General features: G+C 47.6%; 2 protein-coding genes across 3 annotated transcripts in view; both read left to right on the plus strand.

Annotated features, from left to right (window-relative positions):
• The window catches only part of PADI2 (peptidyl arginine deiminase 2), a 43,781-nt gene extending 40,690 nt beyond the window's left edge, over positions 1-3,091 (plus strand). For both annotated transcript variants that reach the window (XM_047082804.1, XM_047082805.1), the window contains exon 16: positions 68-3,091. In XM_047082804.1, the coding sequence (XP_046938760.1) occupies positions 68-301 (234 nt within the window). In that variant the 3' untranslated portion in view covers positions 302-3,091. The remainder of the gene's footprint in view (positions 1-67) is intronic.
• A 10,565-nt stretch (positions 3,092-13,656) lies between these two features.
• The window catches only part of SDHB (succinate dehydrogenase complex iron sulfur subunit B), a 30,601-nt gene continuing 17,829 nt past the window's right edge, over positions 13,657-26,428 (plus strand). Inside the window, exons 1-2 of the mRNA XM_047082813.1 lie at positions 13,657-13,781; positions 24,144-24,271. Coding sequence (XP_046938769.1) covers positions 13,707-13,781; positions 24,144-24,271 — 203 coding nt within the window. The 5' untranslated portion in view covers positions 13,657-13,706. The remainder of the gene's footprint in view (positions 13,782-24,143; positions 24,272-26,428) is intronic.

Here is a 26,428-nt window from a genome sequence, read left to right on the forward strand (position 1 = left end):
TTCGCACGGGGCCCAGGCAAGTAGTAGGCGCTCACTAAACGGAGCTGGTGCCTCACCCCCGTGGCAGGTGAACATGATTGTGCTGGACAAGGACCTGGGCATCCCTAAGCCGTTCGGGCCCCAGGTGGAGGAGGTATGCTGCCTGGAGACACACGTGCGCTCCCTGCTGGAGCCCCTGGGCCTCTGCTGCACCTTCGTGGATGACATTTCGGCCTACCACAAGTTTCTGGGCGAAGTCCACTGCGGCACCAACGTCCGCAGGAAGCCCTTCGCCTTCAAGTGGTGGCACATGGTACCCTGATCTCAGGGGGCTGCCGTGTGCGGGTCTCAGCTCACCCATAACCCGTATCGTGGCTGGGCCCGCCCTCGTGGTTCTTTACGATCGCAAGATATCCTTCGGCAGTAACTGTCAGGAAACTTTAGGATTATTACCTGCGGGACGGCACACTTGGGGCCACATAGCGAGGTCACAGGGAGAGAGAGACCACACAGGCCTGGGGTTCTGCTTTTCTTGGGGGGGGGGGTCGAGGGTGGGGGCCTAGGGTTTTGCCGGCTCGCTCCTATTGGTGAGCTTAAAACATAAGAGCTGGAATTTAAAGCACAGGAAGAGGGAAATCCAGGGGCCCAGATGGTCAGCTATAGAAACCAACCAAATCTAAAACAAAGGAGCCTGGGGGAGGAAGAAGCCTGGCTTTTTATCTAGTCCTGTGGCTGGCAATATGCCTATTGCAGATAGCCTTCTCTAAAGTGGCTACCTCAGCAATCAAAGCTTAAGTCAGGCACTTGAGCCACCGAAGAGAAAACCCAACTGTCAGGGCTTACACTACAGGTGCCTTGACAATTCCCTCCTCCCTTCCTTCTCCAGACTCCTTGAACCCCCCAGAGCTTCCCCTTGCCCGGCAGGGACTTGACAAGGATTCTGTCCCACTGGCAGCAAGAGGTGAGGAATCTGGGATATCTGTACCTTGTCATCTCTCAGAAGGGCCCTAGCATCCGCCCAAACCACCCTGGTGAGCCTCAACTCTGTCCTTCCTGAAAACAGCCGCGCGCTTGGCCAGTGTCTGTATAACCCTGATACGAAAAACAAAAAAGAAAACCAAAACCCTGTACCCAAATCATTCCCCCAAAGAGTCCTTAGTCTCTTGTCCAAAATTGAAAGAGGGGAGAAGGGAAGGAGGTTCTGGAGGCTCTGGGATCACCAGTTCTGGTAGCCATGCCCTGAAGGTCAAGTTAGATCCTATGGAAAGGGACCCTGGCCCCCCCACCAGACATACCTTGAACTGCTGACATCATTTCAAATTCAGCTCTCTTGGGGTGTCCAGGTGGCTGCCTCCAATTAGTCATTCCTTCCCTGCCTCGCTGCGATCCCCTTGGCTTTCTCTCTGCAGTGTAGACGCCATTGACTAGCTTCCCTATTCCCTGAGGGTCCAATCGTTTACCTTAGAACCTTCCCTGGAAGCGGATTTTATCAGAACAGCCTTCTCCATTTTCAAGATGCTCCTTATACCTCGTCTTTCTGATGGACACAGGCTCCCCCAAGTGCTTGATCCCCCCACACCAGCATCCTTGTGCCCAAGAGTGCACTGCGTGAAGACACCTGGGCTCCACCATAGCCTTCTGCTGCCTGGCTCTCCAGTCTCTGGGCAACCCCTGACCTCCCTCCTCTCCTGCCTCTACTTCCTATTCCTGACGCCATCCCTCCAGGCAGCTAGACAAGGACTTTTTCACCACCAGCCAAGCTCAGCCCTGCCCCCCAGGGTACAGTGAAGGACCCACCTGTCCTCCCCAGATCTTAGACTCAACGTGTAAGGACCTGGCCCGGCCTCCAGCCGAACAGCCAGTTCTGGGCCAGCAGCTGGCCTCAGACGGACCGTCTGTCCCATGGAAGTTCACCAGTGCATTTGCTGAGCAACCACTAATTTGGACACAACTAGATTAATTCCCTGGCTCCAACCAAAAAGACTCAGTTTCAACTAAAAAAAAAAAAAAAAAAGTGTAGGGCCAGCTGATGTCAGGAGAATAAGTAAAGTATAATTCCACTTTGAGAGTTTAAAAAGAGCCAATTTATAACCAATGAAAAGGTTATACATCCGTCTTCTTGAGAGAACAGGATTTTTCTTCTTGGCTTATGTCATTCATTCTATCAGCAGGCATTTGTTGCAGGCCTACTAAGTGCCCGGCACAGTGCTGGGCTCTGAGGATACGGTGGTTAGCAGCAGATTGCACCTTGTCCTTGCTTCGTGGAGCCAGTCAGGTCTCCAGATGCAATGCCCACATCTAAATGGCCAGCTTTTGCCATCTCAGTGATGCGCTCTTTAGCAATGCCAACCTGCTACATTCAGGAAATGCACAGGGCACAGAACTTCCTGTAAGTCACTATTTTAGATGAAGGTAGAAGGTTCTTTTTCAAACCAGCTTCCTTTCCCATCCAGCTGGGCCGGTACCACCCGACAGATCAGACCTCAGAGCTTTCAGAAGCTATCGTGCCCCCCTGCCTTTTGGGGCCAAAGCCCCAGATATCTGCAACCCCAGAGTGCCTATTTGAAGGAGTTTATCTGGAGACTTAGAGTTTGTCGTGTGTGTGTTTGCGTGTGTGTGTTCGGTTAATGTGGGGTTTGGGGTTTCTTTCATTTTTTTCTAGTCTACCTTAAGGGGAAGTGAACGCCTCCCATGTGGAGACAGTGTGTGTTATAGATTTTTCTAAAACTTCCCATCGGGAAGTCGGTAATTTCTGATGATTCTGGAGCCCCCAGGACTCAGATACCTATTATCTTGTTTGCCTCCCACCCCGTGTGACTGCCTTCCGCGTGCACGCCTCCCCCACCCCATGGACTCACTGCTCTTCCCCGCCCCCCACTTTCTCTAAATGTAGGCCTAGGATACACTTCTGTGTTGCAAAATTCAGCTAAGTTCCTGTTTCGATCTTTATTTTGAAATATTCTGTGTAAGAGGGAAGGGGGGGGGGTGTTGTGACGAGGGCAAGAAGCAGGGCACGGTTTCAACTTTCTGGACAAGAGGCCATGACGGAGATCGAAAGATGTTTGGGGAAAAGCCTGAATAAATAGCAATAAAATAAACCATCAGAGGGGAAGTCACGTGTTGGTGTGATGTTCATTGTTGTTTCACGGACACAGCCTGGAGTGAAGCAGTCCACACATGGGCCCTGTCCTGGTGGGCTCAGCCCCTGCTCTTCTGGGCTCAAGGTCAGGGTTCAGCAAGGAAATCTCAAGAGTTTAGAACCCCCTACACATTCAATGCATATGTATTACATGGCCAGCACCCAAGGTCAAGACCAATACCCATAGTAAAGTCTGGCTATGTTTTTCTGGTGGTGATCCCCAGAAGCAGACCCTGAAATGAGCATTTGGGGACAAATGATTTATTATTTACTAAGTCCGTCCAAGAGAAACCAGGAAGGGGGTGGAGGAAGCAGGATGAGGAAAGGGAAGAAGCCAAACAGGAATGTGACCTGAGGTGTAGCCTCAGCCTGCTCACTGAAGGAAGAGCTCTGGAACATACATGGCAGCTCAGAGTCGTCCCAACTGGGGGCAGAGTTTTGTACACCTGCACCAGGCAGTCACTGGCGATGGGGACTTTGGCTCTCCGAATGGGCAAGGGGACACCAGTAGTCCATGAGCAATCATCTAAAGGGGATCACAGCTGCAGTGAGCAGCAAAGTCACAGGATCTGGGGAATGGGCTCATAACCAGAAGACGATCTGGCAGGGCACCAACAGTATCCACTGCTGTAGATAATATCATATTCTTATATGGAATTGTTACATGTAGATATTTGTGATTTGACCCATGGTAGAAAAATCCGTACTACATAGCCATGGTCTAACACGGTCTTCGTGACACTTCGTGAAACTCTCTGAAGCCCTAAAATAAAGCCACCTAGTTGCTTGCTGGGCCTAGAAGCCACTCCCAATTCTTTGGGGGTATACCTCAGGAGGTCTTACCCCTCAGCCCCACCCTGGAATTCTGGACTGATATTTTGGTGATGCCATTTTAAGGAGCCACTGCAAAATGAAAGTCACTAGTTATACTCCCAGACTTAACCCATGGGTCCAGCCCTCTGAGGTCAGTCCTCCGTTTTATACCCAACTAATGTGGCCCAAGCCATAGCAAAGGCAATCTTCACTGTGGTTTCCTGACCCACCCATTTCTGACACTCCCCAGAGGATGCTGGTGAGTTAAATCCAGTCTAGTGACACTTTCATATCTTGGCTACTCACCTACCTCAGGATTGCTGGAAGTCACCCTGAGACTTCTAGAACAGCACTTTCCAATAGAAATATGCAAGCTACACATGCAATTTTAAAAGTTTCTAGTAGCCATGTTTTAAAAAGTAAAAGAAAAAAAGGTGAAGTTAGTATGTTTCCTTTAACCCAATATATCCAAATTATCACCATCTCAACGTGTAATCAATATTTAAAAATATCGGGGTGCCTGGGTGGCTCAGTCGGTTAAGCGTCCAACTTCGGCTCAGGTCATGATCTCACAGCTTGTGAGTTCAAGCCCCATGTCGTGTTCTGTGCTGACAGCTCAGAGCCTGGAACCTGCTTCAGATTCTGTGTCTCCCTCTCTCTCTGCCCCTTCCCCACTCACGTTCTGTCTCTTTCTCTCTCCCTCAAAAATAAATGAACATTTAAAAAATTTTTAAATATCAGCGAAATATTTCATGATGAGGGAGCATAAGGCAAGCTGACCCCGGCAAACCCCCTGTCCTCCCCAGGTGGGACTTGTGTGACATTCCTCAGGCACTCCTGGCTGCCCAAGAACAAAGGAAAGGGAAAAACCAATGGTTAATTGATAAGAGATCACAGTCATGTGGGACCTGAGTCTCCATCACTTTACAGATGTCTTAGTGAATTACAAGAAAAAGGCAATCTTATCAATAGCCTCATCTCCAGAATCCTGTAGACTCAGTTTCTTGGAGCCCCAACATCACCCTCCCCTCCACAGTGATGTGGGGAACAAAGGCAAGAAGGAAATGGTAGAGGAATTTAAATTTCCTTATAGTCTGCAGCACATGGACAAATATTTGAGGCAGGCAGAGTAGGCCATTCCTCCAGGGAAAAACAACCTTAGCTTGACAATAGCTAGGCCTCCAGGACCCTGTGAGTCCTCTGTAGCCTATGAAAGTCCTTTTGGAGACCTCCCCTTGCCTTTACCTCCCCCAACTCCCAAGGAGTATACAGTCAGTCACTCCTCACAATCCCCGGACAGCTCTTTCTGCCCACGGGTCCTGTCCCCCCGTGCTTTAATAAAACCACCTTTTTGGGGGCACCTGGGTGGCTCAGTCGGTTGAGCGGCCGACTTCGGCTCAGGTCATGATCTCGCGGTCCGTGAGTTCGAGCCCCGCGTCGGGCTCTGTGCTGACTGGTCAGAGCCTGGGGCCTGTTTCGGATTCCGTGTCTCCCTCTCTCTCTCTGACCCTCCCCCATTCATGCTCTGTCTCTCTCTGTCTCAAAAATAAATAAACATTAAAAAAAAATTTTTTTAATTAAAATAAAACACCTTTTTGCACCAAAGACATCTCAAGAATTCTTTCTTGGCTGTCAACTCCAGACCACCTCCAAAACCACATCATTTCACATTCTTCTATAGTAAGTCCTTGAACACTGATGTATATTTTGTACTTATATCTTCATTCACGCTAGCCATACTTTTAAAATATTTATTTATTTTGGGGAGAGCACAAGCGGGGGAGGGGCAGAAAGAGGGTGACAGAGGATCCAAAGCGGGCTGTGTGCTGACAGGCTGAGAGCAGCGACCCCAGTGTAGAGCTCAAACTCACGAACCACAAGATCATAACCTGAGCTGAAGTCAGATGCTCAACTGACTGAGCCACCCAGGTGCCCCCAGACCAGCCGTATTTTAGGTGTTCGATAGCCACAAGTGGCTACCAGGTTTGAAAGCATAGTTCTAGAATCTTCTCTGCCAGGCTGAGCCCCAATTATAAGAGTAGGCACATTCCTTAAATCCCCAGAGTCCGGCTAGCCTGACTGCAATGGCTAACAAAAATTTATTATTATAACACCGAAAAGAGAAGTATACAATAGACGTCAGCCCTCCATAGACCTGGTGTGCAGAGCCTTGTCCCTCCAGAAGGTCCTCTTGCCTGTGGCTGCTGCTGTGTTGCCCGAACGGGCCTCTCTCTCAGCCAGGGGAGTGCCTTTGGCCAGGTCGCCTCTGCCCCCTGTCACGATGAGAACCCCCACTGGCCCCATGCCCGTGGAAAGGGAAAATATAACTCCCTCACTTCTAGCCTCCTTGCCCTCACCATTGCCTGGGATACGACTTGCTTCCGTATGTTACTCTAGGATGTGGGCGGCAGGTCCCGGGTGAGCCGAGTTGAGGTCCTCATTAGCTCAAACCCTTCATTCCAGACGGGATCCAATCCACACCTCGGCATGGCCAAAAGGTGTAGAAGCAGGATCCCTCCTCCACCCCCACCCCACCCCCAAAAAAAGAACAGCCAGGATCCTGACCCAAGTGGCATCAGGTCCAGGGGGCCTAACGGCGATATTATTGGTAACTAAATATAGCGACTGACATCAAGTGACAGTGTGTGGAATCTCGTCTCCAGCCGGACAACCACAAAAAGGACATGCCCAGGCAGAAAGCTCAGCTCAACAGCCTTGTCTCGAGCCTGGCTGATGTGAGAAATGAGCCTCTTCCCCTGTGCTTCACCTCTGGGCAGCCCAGGCTCCCTTTGAGAAAGCGAAGGTCTGGGCTCCTCTTGCCAGTCTCGAAGCAAAGTGCCAGGTTCAGGTCAAGCCTGTTTCTGCCTCAGCCCTTCATGCTCTGTCAGCTAAGGCCCGTTTTGTCAGTCATGGGGCATACCGCCAGATGACTTGAATATTTATTTTTGAGAGAGCGCAGACGGGGTAGGAGCGGAGAGAGGGGGAGAGAGGATCCGAAGCGGGCTCTGCGCTGACAGGCTGACAGCAGCGAGCCCGATGTGGGACTCGAACTCACGAACCTCGAGATCGTGACCTGAGCCGAGGTCGGACGCTCAACCGACTGAGCCACCCAGGCGCGCCCCGGCCAGGCAGTCTTACAGAGCAGTCTCTGACCTGCATTCTGGAGCCCTCCTTCCCTGCTACCCCGTTGCTGAAAATGTTGAAAGACTGTTCTACTTCCCTCCTGCGGTTCCTGGCACCTAGTGCTCAGCAAATACGTTTGCGGTTTTTTTGTGGTTTTTTTTTAAGAGTTTTATTTTTTTGAGTAATCTCTATGCCCAGCGTGAGGCTCGAACTTACGACCCCGAGATTGACAGTCAACCGCTCTATTGACTGAGCCAGCCGGGCGCCCCGGCAAATATGTTCTGAATGAAACAATGAAGCAACTGTTCAGCTACCCAATGAAAGCAGAAAGATCAGCCCAACCAGGTGTGAGGTGCAAACAGCTACCCTTTCTTATGCAGCAACTACATGCCAGCTGCCAGCTGGTACTATATGACCGGCCGTTTTGAAGGCCAAAATGATCAAATAGGGATAATTTCGTATAGTTCAGCCTGATATTTTACCATCCCCACTTTAGACATGAAGAAACTGAGGCTCCGAGAGGAAGTGACTTGGCTCGAGTTTCCGCAGCCGCAAGTAGCAAAACCGGGACTCACACCCCGGTGATCTAACCCCAGAGCCCACCTGCTGAACCTCTGCTCTGCACTACCGCGTCTTAGAAACAGCTTCCTAACCCCACTTCAATGGGTCATCGTCTTTCATTCCTAAATGCTGCCTTTGTGCCAGTTACTTCTTAGCATGTCCCGTTAGAATCTTACAACAAGAATGCCCCACTACCTATAAGCAAGCTGTCTGGGGATTATAGGATTCCGTAAACCAAACCCCTCAAAGGCAAGAGAGCCCAGGTTGAAATGACCTCTCCATGATGGAGCGCGTTCTCTCCAGTCTTCAGCCCAGAGTAAGGCGGCATCTCAAATCGTGAGCGGCAAATTACATTCATTCATCCACCATCCGTTCTTGTTTCCAATGAACAGTTACGGTAAGCGTCTATCGTGCGTAAAACTCAAGTGATCGCGTGATCTTTTCATCTAAGCCAGAGTGAAAAGGGGGCACTACCAATAATTCCACCCAGATAACTGATGAAAACTGGAGCCATGCTGGGTAAACCAGGATACTTGTTCTCCCTGGAAACCCCTATGTGTGAGACATGAGCTCACCCCCTTCCCCAGGAACTGACTGCCAAGTCAGGGAGACAGGAGAGCAAGGAGGCACATTGATAGAGTAGGCACCTGACAAATATTTGCTGAATGGAGGAATGAATAAGGTACAAAAAGCTGTGGGGGCGCCTGGGTGGCTTGGTCGGTTAAGTGTCCGACTTCGGCTCAGTTCACGATCTCACGGTCCATGGGTTTGAGTCCCGCGTCGGGCTCTGTGCTGACAGCTCAGAGCCTGGAGCCTGTTTCAGATTCTGTGTCTCCCTCTCTCTCTGCCCCTCCCCTGTTCATGCTCTGTCTCTCTCTGTCTCAAAAATAAAAAAATGTTAAAAAAATTTTTTTTTAAAGGTACAAAAATCTGTGGAATCTCACACACACACACACACACACACACACACACACACACACACACACACTTATTTCCAGCTGGGGAAAGACCAAGGGTGGCCCTGGTGTTCATTTAGGCTAAGATGAGTCTTGAATGAATGTAGGAATGGAAGACTGGTCAGAGAAGGGACGGCTGGCAAACTGAGCAGAGACACAACCGGATGTAAATGTATGACACATTTAAGAAATGGCGATGATGGGGCGCCTGGCTGACTCAGCTGGTTAAGCATCTGACTCTTGATTTCAGTTCAGGTCATGATCTCATGGTCATGAGACGGAGCCCCACAATGGGCTCCTTGCTGAGTATGGGGCCTAAGATTCTCTCCCTCTGCCCCTTGGCTGCTCAAGCATGCAACCACACACACGTGCACTTGCTTGCTCTCTCTCTCTCTCTCAAAAAATAAAAATTAAAAATTAAAAGCTGATAGGAAAATCATTTTTTTTTTTTTTAGGAAAATCATTTTTTAAGAAACCACCTGAGGAATGATCAAACTGTGGCACATCCCTACATTTAAACAGTTGGCAGCGTGGAGACGAAATAGATTTTGGACACTGATGCGGGAAGAGCTCCGAGGCAGAGCATGTGATGTTGGCATTTAAAAGAAAAAAAAAAAAAAAGAACGCCAAGCAAAGCCATGGATTTCTATAGAAACATACATATGTATATACATGCAAAGAAAAAGATAGGGAAGCAATCCCTGAAATTGACAGTACTAATCACCTCTGGGAAAGGTAGCGTGACGAGGGGATTTACACGTTACCTATGTTGCTTGAAATTTTTACATAGTGAGAATTTAATTACGTGTGTATTTTTAAATAATTTTTTAAAGCCGCCTGAAACCCTTGGCATCTTATTTATGCTGCAGTCTTCCCATCCTGATTAGCATAATCTCTTCTCCCTAATAATTCACAGCTCTCTTCGGCCTCTTTTATTCCCCCAGCTGGGCTTCCTACTGCCAGTTTAAGACTTACACTTCCGGGGCACCTGGGTGGCTCAGTTGGTTAAGCGTCCGACTTCGGCTCAGGTCATGATCTCGAGGTCCGTGAGTTCGAGCCCCGCGTCAGGCTCTGTGCTGGCAGCTCAGAGCCTGGAGCCTGTTTCAGATTCTGTGTCTCCCTCTCTCTCTGACCCTCCCCCGTTCATGCTCTGTCTCTCTCTGTCTCAAAAATAAATAAATGTTAAAAAAAAAATTAAAAAAAAAAAAAAAGACTTACACTTCCTTCCAGATACTGATTCATTTACTCCTGCCCATGAGGCGACCATGATTCTTTCCCCCCATTTTACGCCATAGGAAAGTAATGCACCGAGACACTAAGTAACTTGCTCGATGTCACACAGCAAATGACTGATAAAACAGGATTTGAACCCTCAAAGGCCAGCAGACTTAAACACTCCCCCTCCTTGCTCTCTAGAAGGTCAAAATTGCTTTTAAGCTTCTTCATCCCTCTGACTTGAGCTGTTTGCAGTAAGCCAATAAATAGTCACTACCAATGAATATTTACCACTGATTCCTTTTTTTGCATTTCATTTACACGGCTCTGTCTCTGATAGAAAGAAGTGCTCAAACTTCAGATTCGGCTGGAAAGGGAGTTGCATCATGTACTGCGTTTACAAAGCACACACCCACACACGCCCCGAGGACCAAATTAACTGCTAATTGGAGACTACGCTGGTGATGGGGCAGGCAGACAGGAGGGGGACAGAGGTTAAGCAGGGTGGGTGAGCTCTTTGTGTGTGTGCATGTGTGGCGTGTGCTGTGGTGTGATGCTATAGGGCCCAGCAACGTGACAGTCCCCAGAAGGCCCTGGGCCACTCGCTAAGTCCCAGCAGCTGAGCTGACTTCAGCTGTGCGAAACGCAGCCCCATCTGGACTGGGAGTGGCTCGTGACTTTTGCTCCGGGAGTTCCACAGAGGCTGCTCATGAAATTGGAGAAGTCTGTAGCATATGATTGTCCCCATCCCACTCGGAGAGAATATTTTGAGAAGTCTAATTATATGGTGGGGTTTGGAGGGAAGAGGGGCTAGATAAGCCCTTTCTAAGGGCAGGTTGAAAAGGGCTATTAGGGAGCCTTGGGCAGTTCCGTGAGGCAGGGGCCCCCTCTGCAGGTGGACCAGACACAGTAGCTGCCACTACGTTCCCAAGAGCCCGCGAACCACTGTGTTCCTTGGGTGGTGGGCCCAGAGCCCAGCCGTCTCTCTAACAGAGGATACTGACCTGACCTCCCGGCTGTGTGACTTAGGTGAGGCGTTGACCCTCCTCAGCTGCCTCAACTTGAAATGAAGGACACAAATCCCTACCTCGTGGGGTTGCTGTAATGATTAGACAGAGAAAACGTCCCCAGAGTGCCCTGCAGAGGGCCTGGTACACAGGAGCAGCTGTGCACCTCTCGAGGTGGCAGCTGACCTGGAGACCTTGGAGGCCATGCTGGGGGTTGGTGGTTGACTGGATGTGGCAGGGGGAAGAGTCAGGTGCACACTAGGTTTCTGGCTTAGAGACTGGGTAGATGGTGCTGAAAAGAGAGATGTGAGCGCCTCAGGTGGTATGTATGATTGGGGACAGGTTGAGTTTCAGAGGCCACTGGGACACCCAGACAGAGGCTCAGGAGACAGCTGGACAAAGGGAGGGAGGGGGTCAGCCAGAGAGACGGAAGAGAGTGACAGCCCACTGGTCGAAGGCGCATGAAATCCCAAATTTTGGATGGCACGGATCCTAAGTCCCACCACAGAGATGAATTGGGGTGAGGTGGGTTTTTCTTGGAGACAGATAACTCTCCTAGGCAATAAAATTATCTGATATTTCTCCCCTAAATCTTACCTGATAAATCTCTTTTAGGGGGTGGGAGGGCGGGGAGGGTGGGTGATGGGTGTTGAGGAGGGCACCTGTTGGGATGAGCACTGGGTGTTGTATGAAACCGATTTGACAATAAATTTCATATTTAATAAATATATATATATATGTATATAAAATAAAATAAATCTCTCTTAAATCCTTGGCCCTCTGGTTGGGGGTGGGGGAGGGGAATCAGTGCAGGTTGCCCTAAATCACAAGACACTAGAAATAGAGTTGATTGTACAAATGACAGTGGATACAACACAATGCTCTCGGGGTTTAATTTTTAACTCTCGAGTGGATTTCCGGCCCTTGGGAAAGAAAGCACTCCTGAAGCAAGATTCTCACCCCAGATTGCTCACCTTTCTCATTACCCAAAGACTAAGAAAGTCTGTAAAATGGGGGCGGGGGGGGAGGGGGAGGAGTTATTCCAACTGGAAAGGTTGTTATGAGGACGAAGCAGACTGTTTATGTAAACACATTTATAAGCGATGAGGTTCCACATAAACTTAAAGTGACTAGCCAACTGTTGAAAAGCCATACTTCACTCTCTAGACAAATGGAAACCGACAAAGAAAAAAACCTTGGTTCTCACCATGAGGACACCTTGGGAAGATCTGTCAGGAGCTGGCCATGAAAACCTCTAAGCCGTGCAGCTGTGCCTTTCTGGAATCCCAAAGTTCAGGGCGGAGGTGCAGCCGCCCAGGAATTTGTTCCTCCATAACTCTGAGCTCCCCAAATCCCCATGAAGCCCAGGAACGATGTGACTGCAGGGCGCGTGGGCCCATTGGCACCAGGAGCTCCTCCATAAATCAAGGTCTCACTTGTGCTGGCCTCAGATGGCTCTTTCCAAGGTGACCTGGGTACAGTAAAAGAGTTATCACTTATCTAGGAGTAGCATCGGCCTTGGAGACGAAAGAGTCGTGAAAATGCCAACGGGCCCCATTCTTTAGGAACACGTTCCTTGGAGGGAGAGGATGCTCTCCCTTCATCTCAGAAGACGATTCAGCCAGGAGGAGTTAGAGAGAGGGTGATAATCTTCCCATGATTCCATCCAGGTTGGGTGGCCCAAGAGGCCCTGGGGCAGACTTGGAGAAGCCCTATTCCAGTGCTCGGTCAGCCCCAGTGGAAAGCCAAGGTGACCTCAGCCTTGTCCATAGTCACCGCCAAGACAGCGCCCCAAGACAGTCACATGAATCCCAGAACCCTAAATCAGCTGGCCCAACACCCTGATGCTACAGGCAAGGAAACTATAGGACAGAGATGGGGAGGGACTTGTTCAAGGTCACACAGCCTTGAGAAGATTCAAGGTTAGACGCAGGGGTCCAGGCTGTTTCTTGTGACCTCACTACACACCTCCTTTAATGAGATCAGACAGCAGTGTAGCTGGCTGGTTCCAGCCCAGGGCTCCAGAAACTTAGCCCCAACAAACCAATTTGCCTGGCCATCTTAATTTCCCCAGCCGCATGTACATGAGCTGTGAGGAAACCAAAGACTATGAAAAGATGCCCTTCGTATGTCACAAACAAGCAGGCAGAGAAGGGAAACATCACTCCTGACAAACACAAGTACCTGGAAAGCTAACTACCTGCATAAACGCCCCAGGTGACTCAGAAGACTGAGGTCATCAAGCCCCCAGAGGGAGGCTGGTCCTGGGATGAGCCACGGAGAGGTTGGGGAAAGCAGCTGAGATGCCCAAAGTGGAGACTTCATGCACAGACCTCTCCCGTAAGACTGTTTTGGGTCTTAAGTGAGATGATGGATCCTAACGCTAGGCGTATAGCAGGTGTTCAAGCAATGGATTCTACTGCTAAATGGCTAAGTAAGCCGTGCTGAAACCAGGACAGTCTCGGGCAAACAACACCGTGTCTGACAAATGTCTGACCAAAGCCACAAAGCTCATCACTAAGAGATGAGTGATACTACTGACAAATTTTCAGGAAGAAAAGGGGGCTAAATACGGACTGAACTCCCGATCGGATGGCTCCTCCCCGCCGTCCTCTCAGCCCCAGCCGTCCCAACACTCCCCCTCTCCGACTCCGCTCCCTTCTGGGAAGGTCACCTTAGGAAGGCGGGAGGGCCATTAGCATGCGCCGCGCACACCGCAACTGCGCACGCTCGCGTTGGCTTTCTCCGCCTTCCCTCCTCCCACCGGGGAAACTGGAACCGCCTCCCACTCGGCGGCTCCTGCCCGGCTAGCGGGTCCTCGGTGGATGCCGGCTGGGCGCCGCGGTGCTCGGCGGGACGACGGCGGAGAGCGACCTCAGGGTTAAGGGGTGGGGCTTGACGTCAGGAGCCAAGATGGCGGCGGCGGCGGTCGGAGTCTCCTTGAGGCGCCGGTTCCCGGCCACGGCCCTTGGCGGAGCCTGCCTGCAGGTGAGCTGCGGGGCCGGAGGAAGAGGGCAGGCATGAGAGTCATGGAGGCAGCCTGGCGCTGAGGGGCCCGTGGAGGAGGGCGAGGGAGCACAGGACAAGGCCACAGGGAGTGGAAGGACCCGCTCCCGCTGTGTCGCGTGCGGGTTTGGTCCTGGAGCATCCCAGTCCGTTATCCTTCTGCGCCTCGCCGCAGCCTGGGAGTTTATCAGGGCGGAGACGATTTTTTTTTTAAGTTAAGGGGAAAGTATTCGGGGGGGGGGGGGTCTTGAGGTGCCCAAGGTCATGTGGCAAGCGAGTGACTGTTGTAGCCGAATTCGAATCCAAACGTTTGGGCTCTAAGCCCGTTCTCTGTCCTCAAACTAGCCTCTGTGGAAGACACAGGCCTGCGGGAGTGGGAGGAATGGGAGCTGGGAATCGAGGTCTCTCCTCCAGGGTGCAGGGTTGGGGGCTCAGTAAACAGAGACTGGACCGGAATTGATAAAGGGCAGAGGAAAGGGAAAATGGAGGCAAATCAGATCCCTGAAGGATCTGGGCCCTTCCCGGTGGGGGTGGGGGGCTGCGGGAAAGGTGCTTTAAAGCAGTGTCGGATGACACTGACTCAGTGTCCCTGTCTGTAAAGGGTTTACGACGGTACCAAGCGCAGAGTTTTGGCATGGATCCCATGGGAACTGAGCCTGGTGCTGCCCTTATTTACTACCCAGTTTGCGGTGATAAATTTCCCCACACCCCTTGTATTAGGACTCTACACACTTATCTCCATTCCAAATGGAAGATTTATTTGGAAGGGGAAGGGAAATTGGCATTGCACACATAAGGAACTAAGAATTTACAAATCCCTTTTTTTTTTTTACGTTTATTTATTTTTCGAGAGACAGAGAAAGATGGAGCATGAGAGGGGCAGGGGCAGAGAGAGAGGGAGTCACAGATTCTGAAGCAGGCTCCAGGCTCCGAGCTGTCAGCACAGAGCCTGACGCGGGACTCGAACTCACAGAGCGTGAGATCATGACCTGAGCCAAAGTTGAACACTTAACCCACCAAGCCCCCCCGGGTGCCCCTACAAATCCCTCTGAAGTCTGTCTCCTCCTCTCAGCTCCTCAACAACCCCTGCAACGTGGGCGAATAGTAGTTCTTACCTCCTTTTTAGAAGTTTCAACACTGAGGCCCCAGAGAGAAAATTTTTTACTTGCTCAAAATATCACAGCTGAAAAGTGGTGATCTAAGACCAAAATCCAGCTTGTTTGTCTGTTTGTTACATAATATGGGAAAAACTCTTAGCCCAGATCTGGGCACAGGTGAACCAGAAATACTCTTGCACTGACACGAGAATCTCTCTCATTTTAAATACAGCCCTGGCTGCATAACACAGTGCATACGGCCTGCCTTCAAATGCTAGGTCTTTCCAATGTGCTGTATATGAACTTGAATGAGTCATTTTATAGTCTTTCTAAAAAGGGGAGATAGGGAAGGAGGACTGCCTATCAGAGCTTGAAGTTTGTATCCGCTGAGCATTAATGAGTAGTAATGACCTTGTTTACCAGTTCCTTTCATAGTTGCTGAGCAAGCAGTCAAGTTGTGAGAACCCCACCAGTGAGAGCGAGTTCCAAAGCTCAGGTCCCTCTTCCATGAATGAGTTGAGCAGAAGGTTGGTTTCATAGGTCAGTTTCATAATTCCAGGTGAGGCCGTTGCAGGGCCTCCTGAGGCTAGAGAACTAGAGAGCTGCCTCCTGTCCACTCCCCCTCGTAAGAATGTGCATTCATACCCACGAAAGTCACCTCAAAAGAATCCCGAAATGAGCTTGGTGTATTATCTGAGTGATGTTCAGGTGCCTCGGACTCTAAGACACAGTAGAATGGCTCCTCTGAATTCCTTTCATGCATTAGTCTGCACTGAACCATAGTTCTGCCTATAAGTGTTTAGCTGTAATGTATTACCTGCAATTGTATTGCCTTATTTCTTCATCTAGATCGTGAATTCCGTTAGGGCAAGTACTGCCCGCTTTCATTTGTGTATCTCATTGTTCTTAGCACTGGCAGGTCTTAGGATGCCCATCTGCCAATCAGAAACTGATGATATTGCCAACATTGAAAAGCAGAAATTATTTTCTGGGCTATGCTAGAAGGTTGACCCTCCAGTTTATAAGGTAGATATTAATACTCACTACCCCTATACGAAAGACGGCTCTGTGGGGCGCCTGGGTGGCTCAGTCGGTTAAGCGGCCGACTTCGGCTCAGGTCAGCATCTCGCGGTCCGTGAGTTCGAGCCCCGCGTCGGGCTCTGTGCTGACAGCTCAGAGCCTGGAGCCTGTTTTGGATTCTGTGTCTCCCTCTCTGTCTGACCCTCCCCCGTTCATGCTGTGTCTCTCTCTGTCTCAAAAATAAATAAACGTTAAAAAAAAAATTTAAAAAAAAAAAACAAAAGACGGCTCTGTGCTGCCAGCATGGACCCTGCTTGGGATTCTCTCTCTTGCTCTCTCTCTCTGCCCCACCCCTATTGCTCTCTCTCTCTCTCAAATTAAATAAACATTTAAAAAACTTTTTTTTTTTAATATCCACCTGGATATCTGATAATACATCACAAACTTTGTTGGCCCAAAACCCAGCTCCTAGTACCTACCCCTCAGCACACACAGCCCCGCTTTGTCCTTCCTTCTCAGGTGATGGCACCTCCATCTTCCATGGGGCTTGGGCCAAAAACTGCAGTCATCCTTGCTCTTTGCCCCACTGTCACATCCAGTCTGCGTGGAAATCCTGTCAGTTCCTTCTTAAAATGTATTCAGAAACTTACCACTTCTAAAAAAAGGCAAAAACAAAACAAAACTTACCGCTTCTTACCATCCACAGCCACCAGCCTGGTTCAAGCTGCCAACATCCCTTAGCTAATTACCGTATACTGTAATTCTTGTGTGGTTTTCTCACTTTCATCTTTGATTCTCAACACAAACCAAAATAATCCTTTCAAAGCTTAAATCTGACTCTGTCACTCCTCTGCCCAAAACCAGTATTTTCTCATCTTACGATAAAAGCAAAAACCATTACAAGGTCGGGGCACCTGGCTGGCTCATTCAGTGCTGCACGCGACTCTTGATCTTGAGGTCATGAGTTCAGGGCCCATGTTGGGCATAGAGTGTACTTAATTTAAAAAGAGAGAGATAGAATATTCTCCAAAGTTGGAATCTCAAATATACAACTCATTGAGTGCATTTAAAGAAATTTGCTAGGGGGTACCTGGCTGGCTCAGTCGGTAGAGCATGAGACTATTGATCTCCGGGTCATGAGTTCCAGCACAGAGATTACTTAAAAAAAAAAAAGGGGGGGGGGGCGCGCCTGGGTGGTTTGGCCCGTTAAGCTTCCAACTTCAGCTCAGGTTATGATCTCGTGATTCATAGGTTCGAGCCCTGCATCGGGCTCGGTGCTGACAGCTCGGAGCCTGGAACCTGCTTCCAGATTCTGTGTCTCCTTCTCTCTCTGCCCCTCCCCTGCTCATGCTCCGCCTCTCTCTGTCTCTCAAAAATAAATAAATGTTTAAAAAAAAAAAAAAAAAAAAGAACCTTACAGGATCCTATGTGATCTGGCTGTCCCATTAACTTCCCAATCTCCTCCCCCATTCCTGCCCCTGTAGCTCACTCCATTCTCAACTACACTGACTGCCTTGTTGCTCCTCAAACACATTTTCACCTCAAGATTTGGGCTCAGTGTCCCCTCTGCCCAGTTTGCTCTTCCCCTGAGTTGGGTATGGCTTACTTACTCACCTCTTTCAGGTCTTTGCTTAGCTGTCTGTCACCTTTTCAGTGAAGAGTTCCCTGGCCACCCTCTCCATTGTACTTATCACCCCCTGACATTACTATAGATGTTATTTGTGTGTGTCTCCAGTCACCATAAGCTCCATAAGGATCAGAGTGTGTGTGTGTTTTGCCCTGATCCCCAGGGCTTAGAACAGCCCCTGGAACATATTAGCCACTCTGTAATTATTTATTGAACAAATAAATGAGTGTGTCTGGGCCAGCTACTGCGCAAGATCTTACTAATTGTATGAATTCAGTGTCCCTTGGATTTGTTTGAGAAAAGGAATTATCTTTGTGCTCTTCAGCATTGGATTTGCATTTTCACCACATGTATAATGGGTAAAAGATCGGGCTTTGGAGATTAAAAACAAAAACAAAAACAAAGAAACCTGTATTTGAATCCTGGCTCTTTTGGTCTATGATTTTTATTTTATTTTTTATTTTTATTTTTATTTTTTACGTTTATTTATTTTTGAGAGATAGAGACAGAGCATGAGCGGGGAGGGAGCAGAGAGAGAGGGAGACACAGAATCCGAAACAGGCTCCAGGCTCTGAGCTGTTGGCACAGAGCCCAACACAGGGCTCAAACTCCAACACCTTGAGTTGAGATCATGACCTGAGATCATGACCTTGAGATAATGACCTGAGCCGAAGTCGGACACTTAACCAACTGAGCCACCCAGGAGCCCCTATTTTTTATTTTTATTTTAGAGAGAGAATGAGCAGGGAGAGGGGCAGAGGGAGAGAGAAAGAATCCCAAGCAGGCTCCACACTCAGCACGGAGCCAGACGTGGGGCTCAGTCCCACAACCCTGAGGTCATGACCTGAGCCAAAATCAAGAGTTGGACATTTAACCAACTGAGCCACCCAGGCGCCCCATTTTAATTTTTTAATGAGAATAATAAAACTTCCCTTTGTAGAGATGTTATAAAGATTAGAGACAATTTAGTACAACATTTCTTACACGGTAGGGGCTCAGTGAATGAGAGCCATTATTATTATTATTTTTTTTTACTTCTACTAGAACACCGACATAACAAATTTTCACGTTTCTCTATTGCATAAATGTATTTGTTCTTATCACAGCTGCCATAATCCTGTGGATTAACTCTTAGTGCAGCTCAAGACAAGCAAACTCCTTCAGTTTAGAACCACAACCACCTCTGGTAATTTATATTTTTTGCATCTTCTCTCCTCATTCCTGTTTGCCGCCCTCCCCCCCATTATCCCTCCAAGTGTTGTGTAAAACATGTTTTTAACTCAAAATAAACTTAAATTAGGTGTTTTTTAAAGAATTAGTTATGTTTTGGGGCACCCCAAAACTTACGTTTGGGGTTCCTCATGGTGCTCTGTTGTGATGCACCCTTGTGGTTTCTTGCTCACATCGTTCACAAGATAAGACTTTGTAAATGATGTCTAAAAAACCTAATCACTTTTGAGAAGATCTGCATGATCAAGTCTAGACCTTTGTAGTTTTGTAGAGTGGATATGAAGCAGACATAAGTATTAGAAAGAGTTGTTAAGGTGAGGACCCGTTGCAGGAATCCACGGTCACCTTTGGCAGGCTTTGTGGGAATGAGACCAAGCTTGATAGGGCTGGATGCCTGTTGCCCTCAGACAGTACTTTTAAATCAGGCTTCGTGGCCATGAAGCTGTAATTGACAACCTCAAAGTCCCAAGTTTTTTTGAAAGTCCAAGCTTTACCAATATTTTAGTGTAAAAAAAAAAAAAAAGTTTTTTTTTTAAGGAGTTAGGTATTTTTTTTAATGCATTTTATTTTTCTCCCTCTCTCTACCACCTACCACAGGCAAGGCAGCCACCCACTCTGGGAAATAATTTGGTGATTTTGTAAAAAAAAAAAAAAACGAGATATGCAACTGTCCTAGAATCCAGGAGTTATCTTTCTGGGCATTTATTTATCCCAGAGAAGTGGAGATATGTTCACACATACTCGTTATAAAATCATTCATAATAGCCAAAAACTGGAAACAGCCCCGAGGTCCTCTAGTGGGAGAATGGCTGAACAAACTAGGGTCCATCATATCATGCAGCACTACTCGGTAGTAAAAAGAAACTACTGTTGAGGTGCACACGACTTGGATGAATCTCCAGAGAATTCTGCTGAATGGAGAAAAACCAATCAAAAGGTTCCATACTAGATGATTCCATTTATATAACATTGTTGAAATAACAAAATTACAGGAGTGAAGGACTAAGGGGGGGAGGTATGAGAGGAGGGGCTTTGATAAAGCAATCCCAGGGGTCTTTTCAGGGGTGGGAATGCTCTGTGTCTTGACCGTTATCAGTGCTGATGTTTTGAGATTGTGCCATAGATCGGGACTGTTTTCATTGGGGGAAATTGAGTAAAGGGTATGAGGGGTCTCATTATTAATTCTTAAAAATGCATGTGATTCTACAGTTATCTCAGAATGGAAAGTTTAATTTTTTAACAAAGCAACAGACTGGATATGTGCGACAGCATGAGGGAAATCCAGAAGCATTATATTAGGTGGTAAAAGCTAGACCCAGGATGCACTGTCTGATTGCATTTATATGAAATTCTGTAAAAGGGGGCAGGGGTGCCTGGGTGGCTCAGTGGGTTAATTGTATGACTTCAGCTCAGGTCAGGATCTCGCGGATCATGAGTTTGAGCCCCACATCAGACTCTCTGCTGTTAGCGCAGGGCCCACTTTGGATCTTCTGTCCCCTGTCTTTGCCCTTCCCCTGCTCGTTCTTCTCTCTCAAAAATTAATAAATATTTTAAAAAACGAAATTCTGTAAAAAAATCTGTAGTGATAGAAAGCAGATCAGTTGCAAGGGGGAGGGAGTGGGCACTGATTGTAAAGGAACACTAGAGAACTTTCTAGGTGGAAGTGTGCCGTCATAATTATGGTAGCAGTTATACCACTTTATTAAAACTCTTCAAACTGTACACTTAAAATTGGTGAGTTTTATCGTAATGAAGTAGACTTTGTAATCTAACCAAAACAAGGTGAAGCACTAAGCAAGCAGAAGCCTGCTGGAGTATCTTCAGTGATCTTTTCTTTTCACTTCCTTCACTTTGTCTTAAGTGCCACAAGGTGGCGTTAGCCAAATGTTCCTGTTTTACAAAATGGAGTCCCTAGGGACGCCTGGCTGGCTCAGTTGGTGAAGGGAGCGACTCTTAATCTTGGAGTCATGAGTTCAGGCCCTGCAGAGAGCTTTTTAAGAATAAGTAAAATACAATAGCATGGAATAGAATCTGCTAAAGGAAAAAAAAAAAATGGAAGTCCCTAATGGAAGATGTTCTTTTTTTTTTTTTTTAATTTTTTTTTTTTTTAACGTTTATTTATTTTTGGGACAGAGAGAGACAGAGCATGAACGGGGAGGGGCAGAGAGAGAGGGAGACACAGAATCGGAAACAGGCTCCAGGCTCTGAGCCATCAGCCCAGAGCCCGACGCGGGGCTCGAACTCACAGACCGCGAGATCGTGACCTGGCTGAAGTCGGACGCCCAACCGACTGCGCCACCCAGGCGCCCCTGGAAGATGTTCTTTTGTAGAAATGACTCTCCTTTTATTGCTGACGTTAGCCAGCCTGGTGATAAAGGAAAAATCTGCTTTTCTCTTCACCTTCACTTTCATCTTCCCATATTTCCTTTTTTCCTCCTGGTAGCTGATGTTTATATTTTCAGCCTCACTTAATTTGGGACGTTTTTTGCCGGCAAGTAAGAAACACCGTCACACCTCTTGTAATTACACCATTAACCTCCCCAGTTTTGTCTGTTTTTACCAGTTTGTAAGAGAGTCAGCTGGCCTGGGATATAGTCTGTGTGTTTGTGCATACAGACCAGGGGCTCAGCTTCTAACTGCCGTTGGACTGACAGGATCCCTGCTCTGCTCCCAGGGTAGAGCCAGCGGTAGCCGCCTTGTGTGTTCACCTCGAGGGAAAGGTCTTCAAGGACTGTGGAATGGGGACAGCATGTTTGCATTTGCCTAATGCTCAATTTTTGCTTTGTACTTTTTTTTTTTAATTTAATTTTATTCCAGTATAATTTCTTGCGTTTGTCTTCAATTTTTCCTAACCACAAATTGAAATGCTATACACAAAGGCCTGGACCAGGTATGCTAGAAGATGCAAAATAGAACCTGTTCCATGCTGTGAATGATTAGTTTTATGTGTCAGCTGGGCCACAGGGTGCCAGATAGCTGGTCAAACATTTTGGGTGTTTCTGTGAGGGTGTTTTTAGAGGAGGTTAACATTTAAATCAATAGACCCAGGGGCGCCTGGGTGGCTCGGTCGGTTAAGCGTCCGACTTCGGCTCAGGTCATGATCTCGCAGTCCGTGGGTTCGAGCCCCGTGTCCAACTCTGTGCTGACAGCTCAGAGCCTGGAGCCTGTTTCGGATTCTGTGTCTCCCTCTCTCTGTGACCCTCCCCCGTTCATGCTCTGTCTCTGTCTCAAAAATAAATAAACGTTAAAAAAAAAATTTTTTTTAATAAATAAATAAATCAATAGACCCAGTAATGCAGATTGACCTTCCTGATGTAGGTGGGCCTTATCCAATCAGTTGAAGGCATGAATAGACCAAAAAGCTCCCCTTCCTCCAAATAAGAAGGAATTCTTCCTGCCTGACTGCTTTCGAACTGAAACATCGACTCTTCTTGGGTCTCAAGCCTGCTGGCCTTTGGCCTAGAACCCCATCATCGGCTCTCCTGGTTCATGGACCTTCAGGCTTTGACTAGATTTACATCATTGGCTCTCCTCACTCTCCACTTGCTAACTACAGCTCTTGGGACTTTCTGTCCTCTATAATCATGTGAGCCAATTTCTCATAAAAAAAAAATCTCTTTTTATGTATATGTATATGTGTATATATACCTTTCATATGTATCATGTATTTATATGGATAGACACACTATTGGTTCTGTTTCTCTGGAGAACTCTGATACACATGCCCTCAAGGCATTGAGACATAAAAAGGAGACAGAGCCAAGAAGAAACCTCCAAATATTCACAAATAAATGGACTAGTACAGTGTTCAGGAGCATCGGCTCTGGGGTCAGACAGACTTGGGTTCCAGTCATAACTCCTCTTGTCAGCTGTGTTATCATGGGCCCATCGCTCGGTCGCTGAGCCTCATTTTTCTCATACAGAGACTCAGTGGAGTAATTAGTATAAAGCATTTACTACAGTTCCTGGCAATAATAAATCGTGGCCTTAAAAATGAGTGTGAATTTAAATATAAAACTTTTGAGCAACGGCACCCTTTTTGTAAATATGTTATGGGGAAGCTGTTCTGGTGAAGGACGGAATTAACCAGAGACCAGCCCTCTTAACCTGACCCTCTCATAGCAGCCTCTAAGGTGGTAGCACTCTGGAGTTGCTGGGCTCACCATGTGAGACCTGCTGGCAGAGACTTAAGTGTCCAGGAGATGGGATAGAATCATCATGGAGAACAGGACTCAGGTGTTGGTTAGTTCCCTATATGGGTTCTGTTTTACAGTATTCTTCACCGTCTTTCCTGCTGCAGTGCTGTGAGCTGAACGTTCGTGTTCCCCCAAGTTCAAACGTCGAAACTCTAATCCCCATTATGATGGTATTTAAAGATGGAACCTATGAGAGGGAATCAGGGTTAGATGAGGTCATGAGGGTAGAGCTCTTACGATGGGATTAGTGCCCTTACACAAAGGGGAAAAGATGTGAGATCTCTCTCTCTGCCACATGAGACAGCAAGAAGGTGGCCATCTGTCAACCAAGAAGAGGGTCTTCATCAGACACCAAGTCTGCCTAAGACCTTGATCTTGGACTTCCCAGCCTCCAGAACCATGAGAAATTTGTCGTGTTTAAGCCACCCGGTCTTTGATGTCTTGTTACGACAGCCCAGACTGATGGAGACACCTAATCTAGAAACACCGGCATCTCGTTTTGACAACCGCAGTAGCTTTCTACTGGTTTCTCCACATGTTGCCTGACAATTCTTCCTTTGTAGCCAGTGATACCGTTCTCAAAAATAAAAATGATTATGTCATCCACCTGATAATTCGTTCTGGCTTCTCATTGCTCTTAGGGTAACATCAGAATCTTGACTTCCTCACATTTCCCACTCCTCCGACCTTACTCAAGCCCCCCTGACTCATATTGGACTTTTCTCCCAGATGTGCTGTGCTCTCCCCCATCCAGGCCTCTACACGTGTTGTTCCCTCAGTTTATAACACTCTCTAATCCCTACTCACCAAGTCTCAGCTTCATTATCATTTATGGGGCCTTCCCTGATCTCTTGTACTAGTGTAAGTCTTTTTTGTATTCTTCCCTCTTTATACTTTATTATAAATATTTAATTTCTCTCTTGCTTAAAGTAGATTCCGTGAGGGCAAAGACTGTTTCGTTAAGTGCTATTTCACTAGCCCCCAGCACCATGTCTGGTACGTGACGTGCTAGGTGCTTAATATTTGATGGATATTGAATGCCTTTTGCAAGAAGACAGTAATGTGTGGGTTTGTAGCCAGTGCTGTAGTTGATAGCACCAGCTAAACAGTAGGATTTGTCTTGCATTTTTAACAGTTTTTCTCCCCCCCTTCTTGTGAACCTTTTCTATTCCAGGCCTGCCGGGGGGCACAGACAGCGGCAGCCACAGCTCCCCGAATCAAGAAGTTTGCCATCTACCGATGGGACCCAGACAAGACGGGAGATAAGCCTCGTATGCAAACTTATGAAATTGATTTGAATAAGTGAGTATCTCTGTGAGAGCTAGATGTTTGCTAAGTGAAGGTGAGCTGTTGATCCGAGTCAGGGACCTGCTTTTCACATCCGCGGAAGGTTTAAAAACGGATCATCCAGTGGCCCTGGAATTTACCGTCTCTTTTTCAAATGAATGAGGTAGGCACCTGATTCGAAAAGATAATTAATACCAGGAAGAATAACTTTTGTAAAATTCCTTTCCTTTCCCCAAATCAGAGGATGACAAATTTCTTTTTTTTTTTTTAATAAAGTTTATTTCTCTCTGAGATAGAGAGAGAGAGAGAGAGAGAGAGAGCACGTGCACATGAGTGGGGGAGGGGCAGAGAGCGATGGAAAGAGAATCACAAGCAGGCCCCCCACAGTCATCGCAGAGCCCGACGTAGGGCTCGAACTCCCGAACCATGAGATCGTGGCCTGAGCCGAAATCGAGAGGTGGACACTTAACCGAATGAGCCACCCAGGCCCCCCCAGAGGATGACAAGTCTCTAGGATTACTGGTAGAGCCGGAAGGACACCGTAAATGTCTCTGGAATGGTAATATGACAAGATAGCGATGCAGTTAAAATAGTAGCAGAGATCCATACCTCTGTATTATTTGTCTTTCTGTCATATCAAAGTGCCACAGACCTAGCGACTTAAAACGCCTGGATTTATTACTTTTCAGTTCTGCAGGTTAGAAGTCTGGTGAAGGTGTCATCAGACCATGGATCGACGTGTCAGCAGGCCCTGTTTCTTTCTGGAGACCGGGGAAATCCGCTTTCTGTTCCCTTGGGCTGTTGGCAGAATTCAGTTCCTTATGGTTGCAACACTGAGGTCCCTGGTTTCTTGTTGGCTGTAAGCTAAGGGCCGCCCCCAGGTTTTAGAGGCCATGCACCCCACAGCTCATACTCCCCGTCTTCAAAGCCAGCGACAGCGGGGTGAGTCCTCACCTCTTTCTGAACCACTCTCATCATCCTCCACCCCGGAGGACCTCCACAGGCAGCCAAACGGAAGAAAATCTGATGAGCTGGGCTCCCCAGCTCCCCACTGCACCACCTCTCCCCTCTCCAGTGTAATCAGAACTGTCCTATTTCATAATCTGTTTTATTTGTAAATGAATAAGGACTTTATGTGTTTTGAACAAAAGCTTCCGTGGCACAAAAAAAAAAAAAAAATATTTGAAAACTATTCTAAATGCTTTCTTTGACTTTACCAACATGTAAGTTCTATTAAGCACTAGAGTTAGTTGATATATAACCTTGTCAGACACTTACCAAATACCCAACAACCAAAAGTGATTAGTAAAATGCGTGTTAAAAACAAAAAACTCTAACTACTTGGAAGTTAAAAAGCACTCTTTTAAACAACTACTTTTATTAAGGAATCATTTCAAATATTGTTGGATACTTGGAGAATAAAAACAATGCAAATCAAAACCTACAGAATGTGGCTGAAACTTCAGAAGAGTTAAATTCATAACTAACTTTTTAATGTTTATTTATTTTGAGAGAGAGAGAGCACAAGCAGGGGAGGGGCAGAGAGAGAGAGAGACTCCCAAGCAGGCTCCGTGTTATCAGCACAGAGCCTGATGCAGGGCTCAATCCCGTGAACCCTGAGATCGTGACCTGAGCCGAAATCAAGAGTCGGACACTTAACCGACTGAGCCACCCAGGTGCCCCCATAACTATTTTTTGACGCTAAAAAACGTAAAGAGTAATTGCATTCTTCTCCGGTTACGGCAGAGTAGCTTTCATCGTACTAACCCTCAAGTAACAGCTATAAACTCTGGACAGAAGACAAGTAGTAATGACCTACAGGCACAGCAGAGTGACCAGAGACACTGGGAATGAGTTGACACTTGGAAGAACAGAATGTTACTGGGTTTTACACTCTGTGACCTGAGGGCAAGCCCCAGTGGAAGCAGAGGTACAAGGCCAAAAACACGATAAAACCACAGTCTTACTAGCTTGATGTTGTATAGCTACCACAGTAACCAGTAAACGAGGGGGCAGTCCTGGAAAGAAACATAGAGGGGGAGCCCCAAAGTCTGTTTGTGAACTGCCCAAGTCTGAAGTTCAGCCCATATTAATTATTGCTTTAAAAAAAAAAAACAACAACTCAGGGGCCCTTGGCTGGCTCAGTCGGTAGAGCATGCAACTCTTGATCCC

This window comes from Lynx rufus, unplaced genomic scaffold, assembly GCF_022079265.1.
Source record: "Lynx rufus isolate CCGP_SWC_20201006 ecotype Redwood Valley unplaced genomic scaffold, mLynRuf1.p SCAF_2, whole genome shotgun sequence".
Taxonomy (NCBI): Eukaryota; Metazoa; Chordata; class Mammalia; order Carnivora; family Felidae; genus Lynx; species Lynx rufus.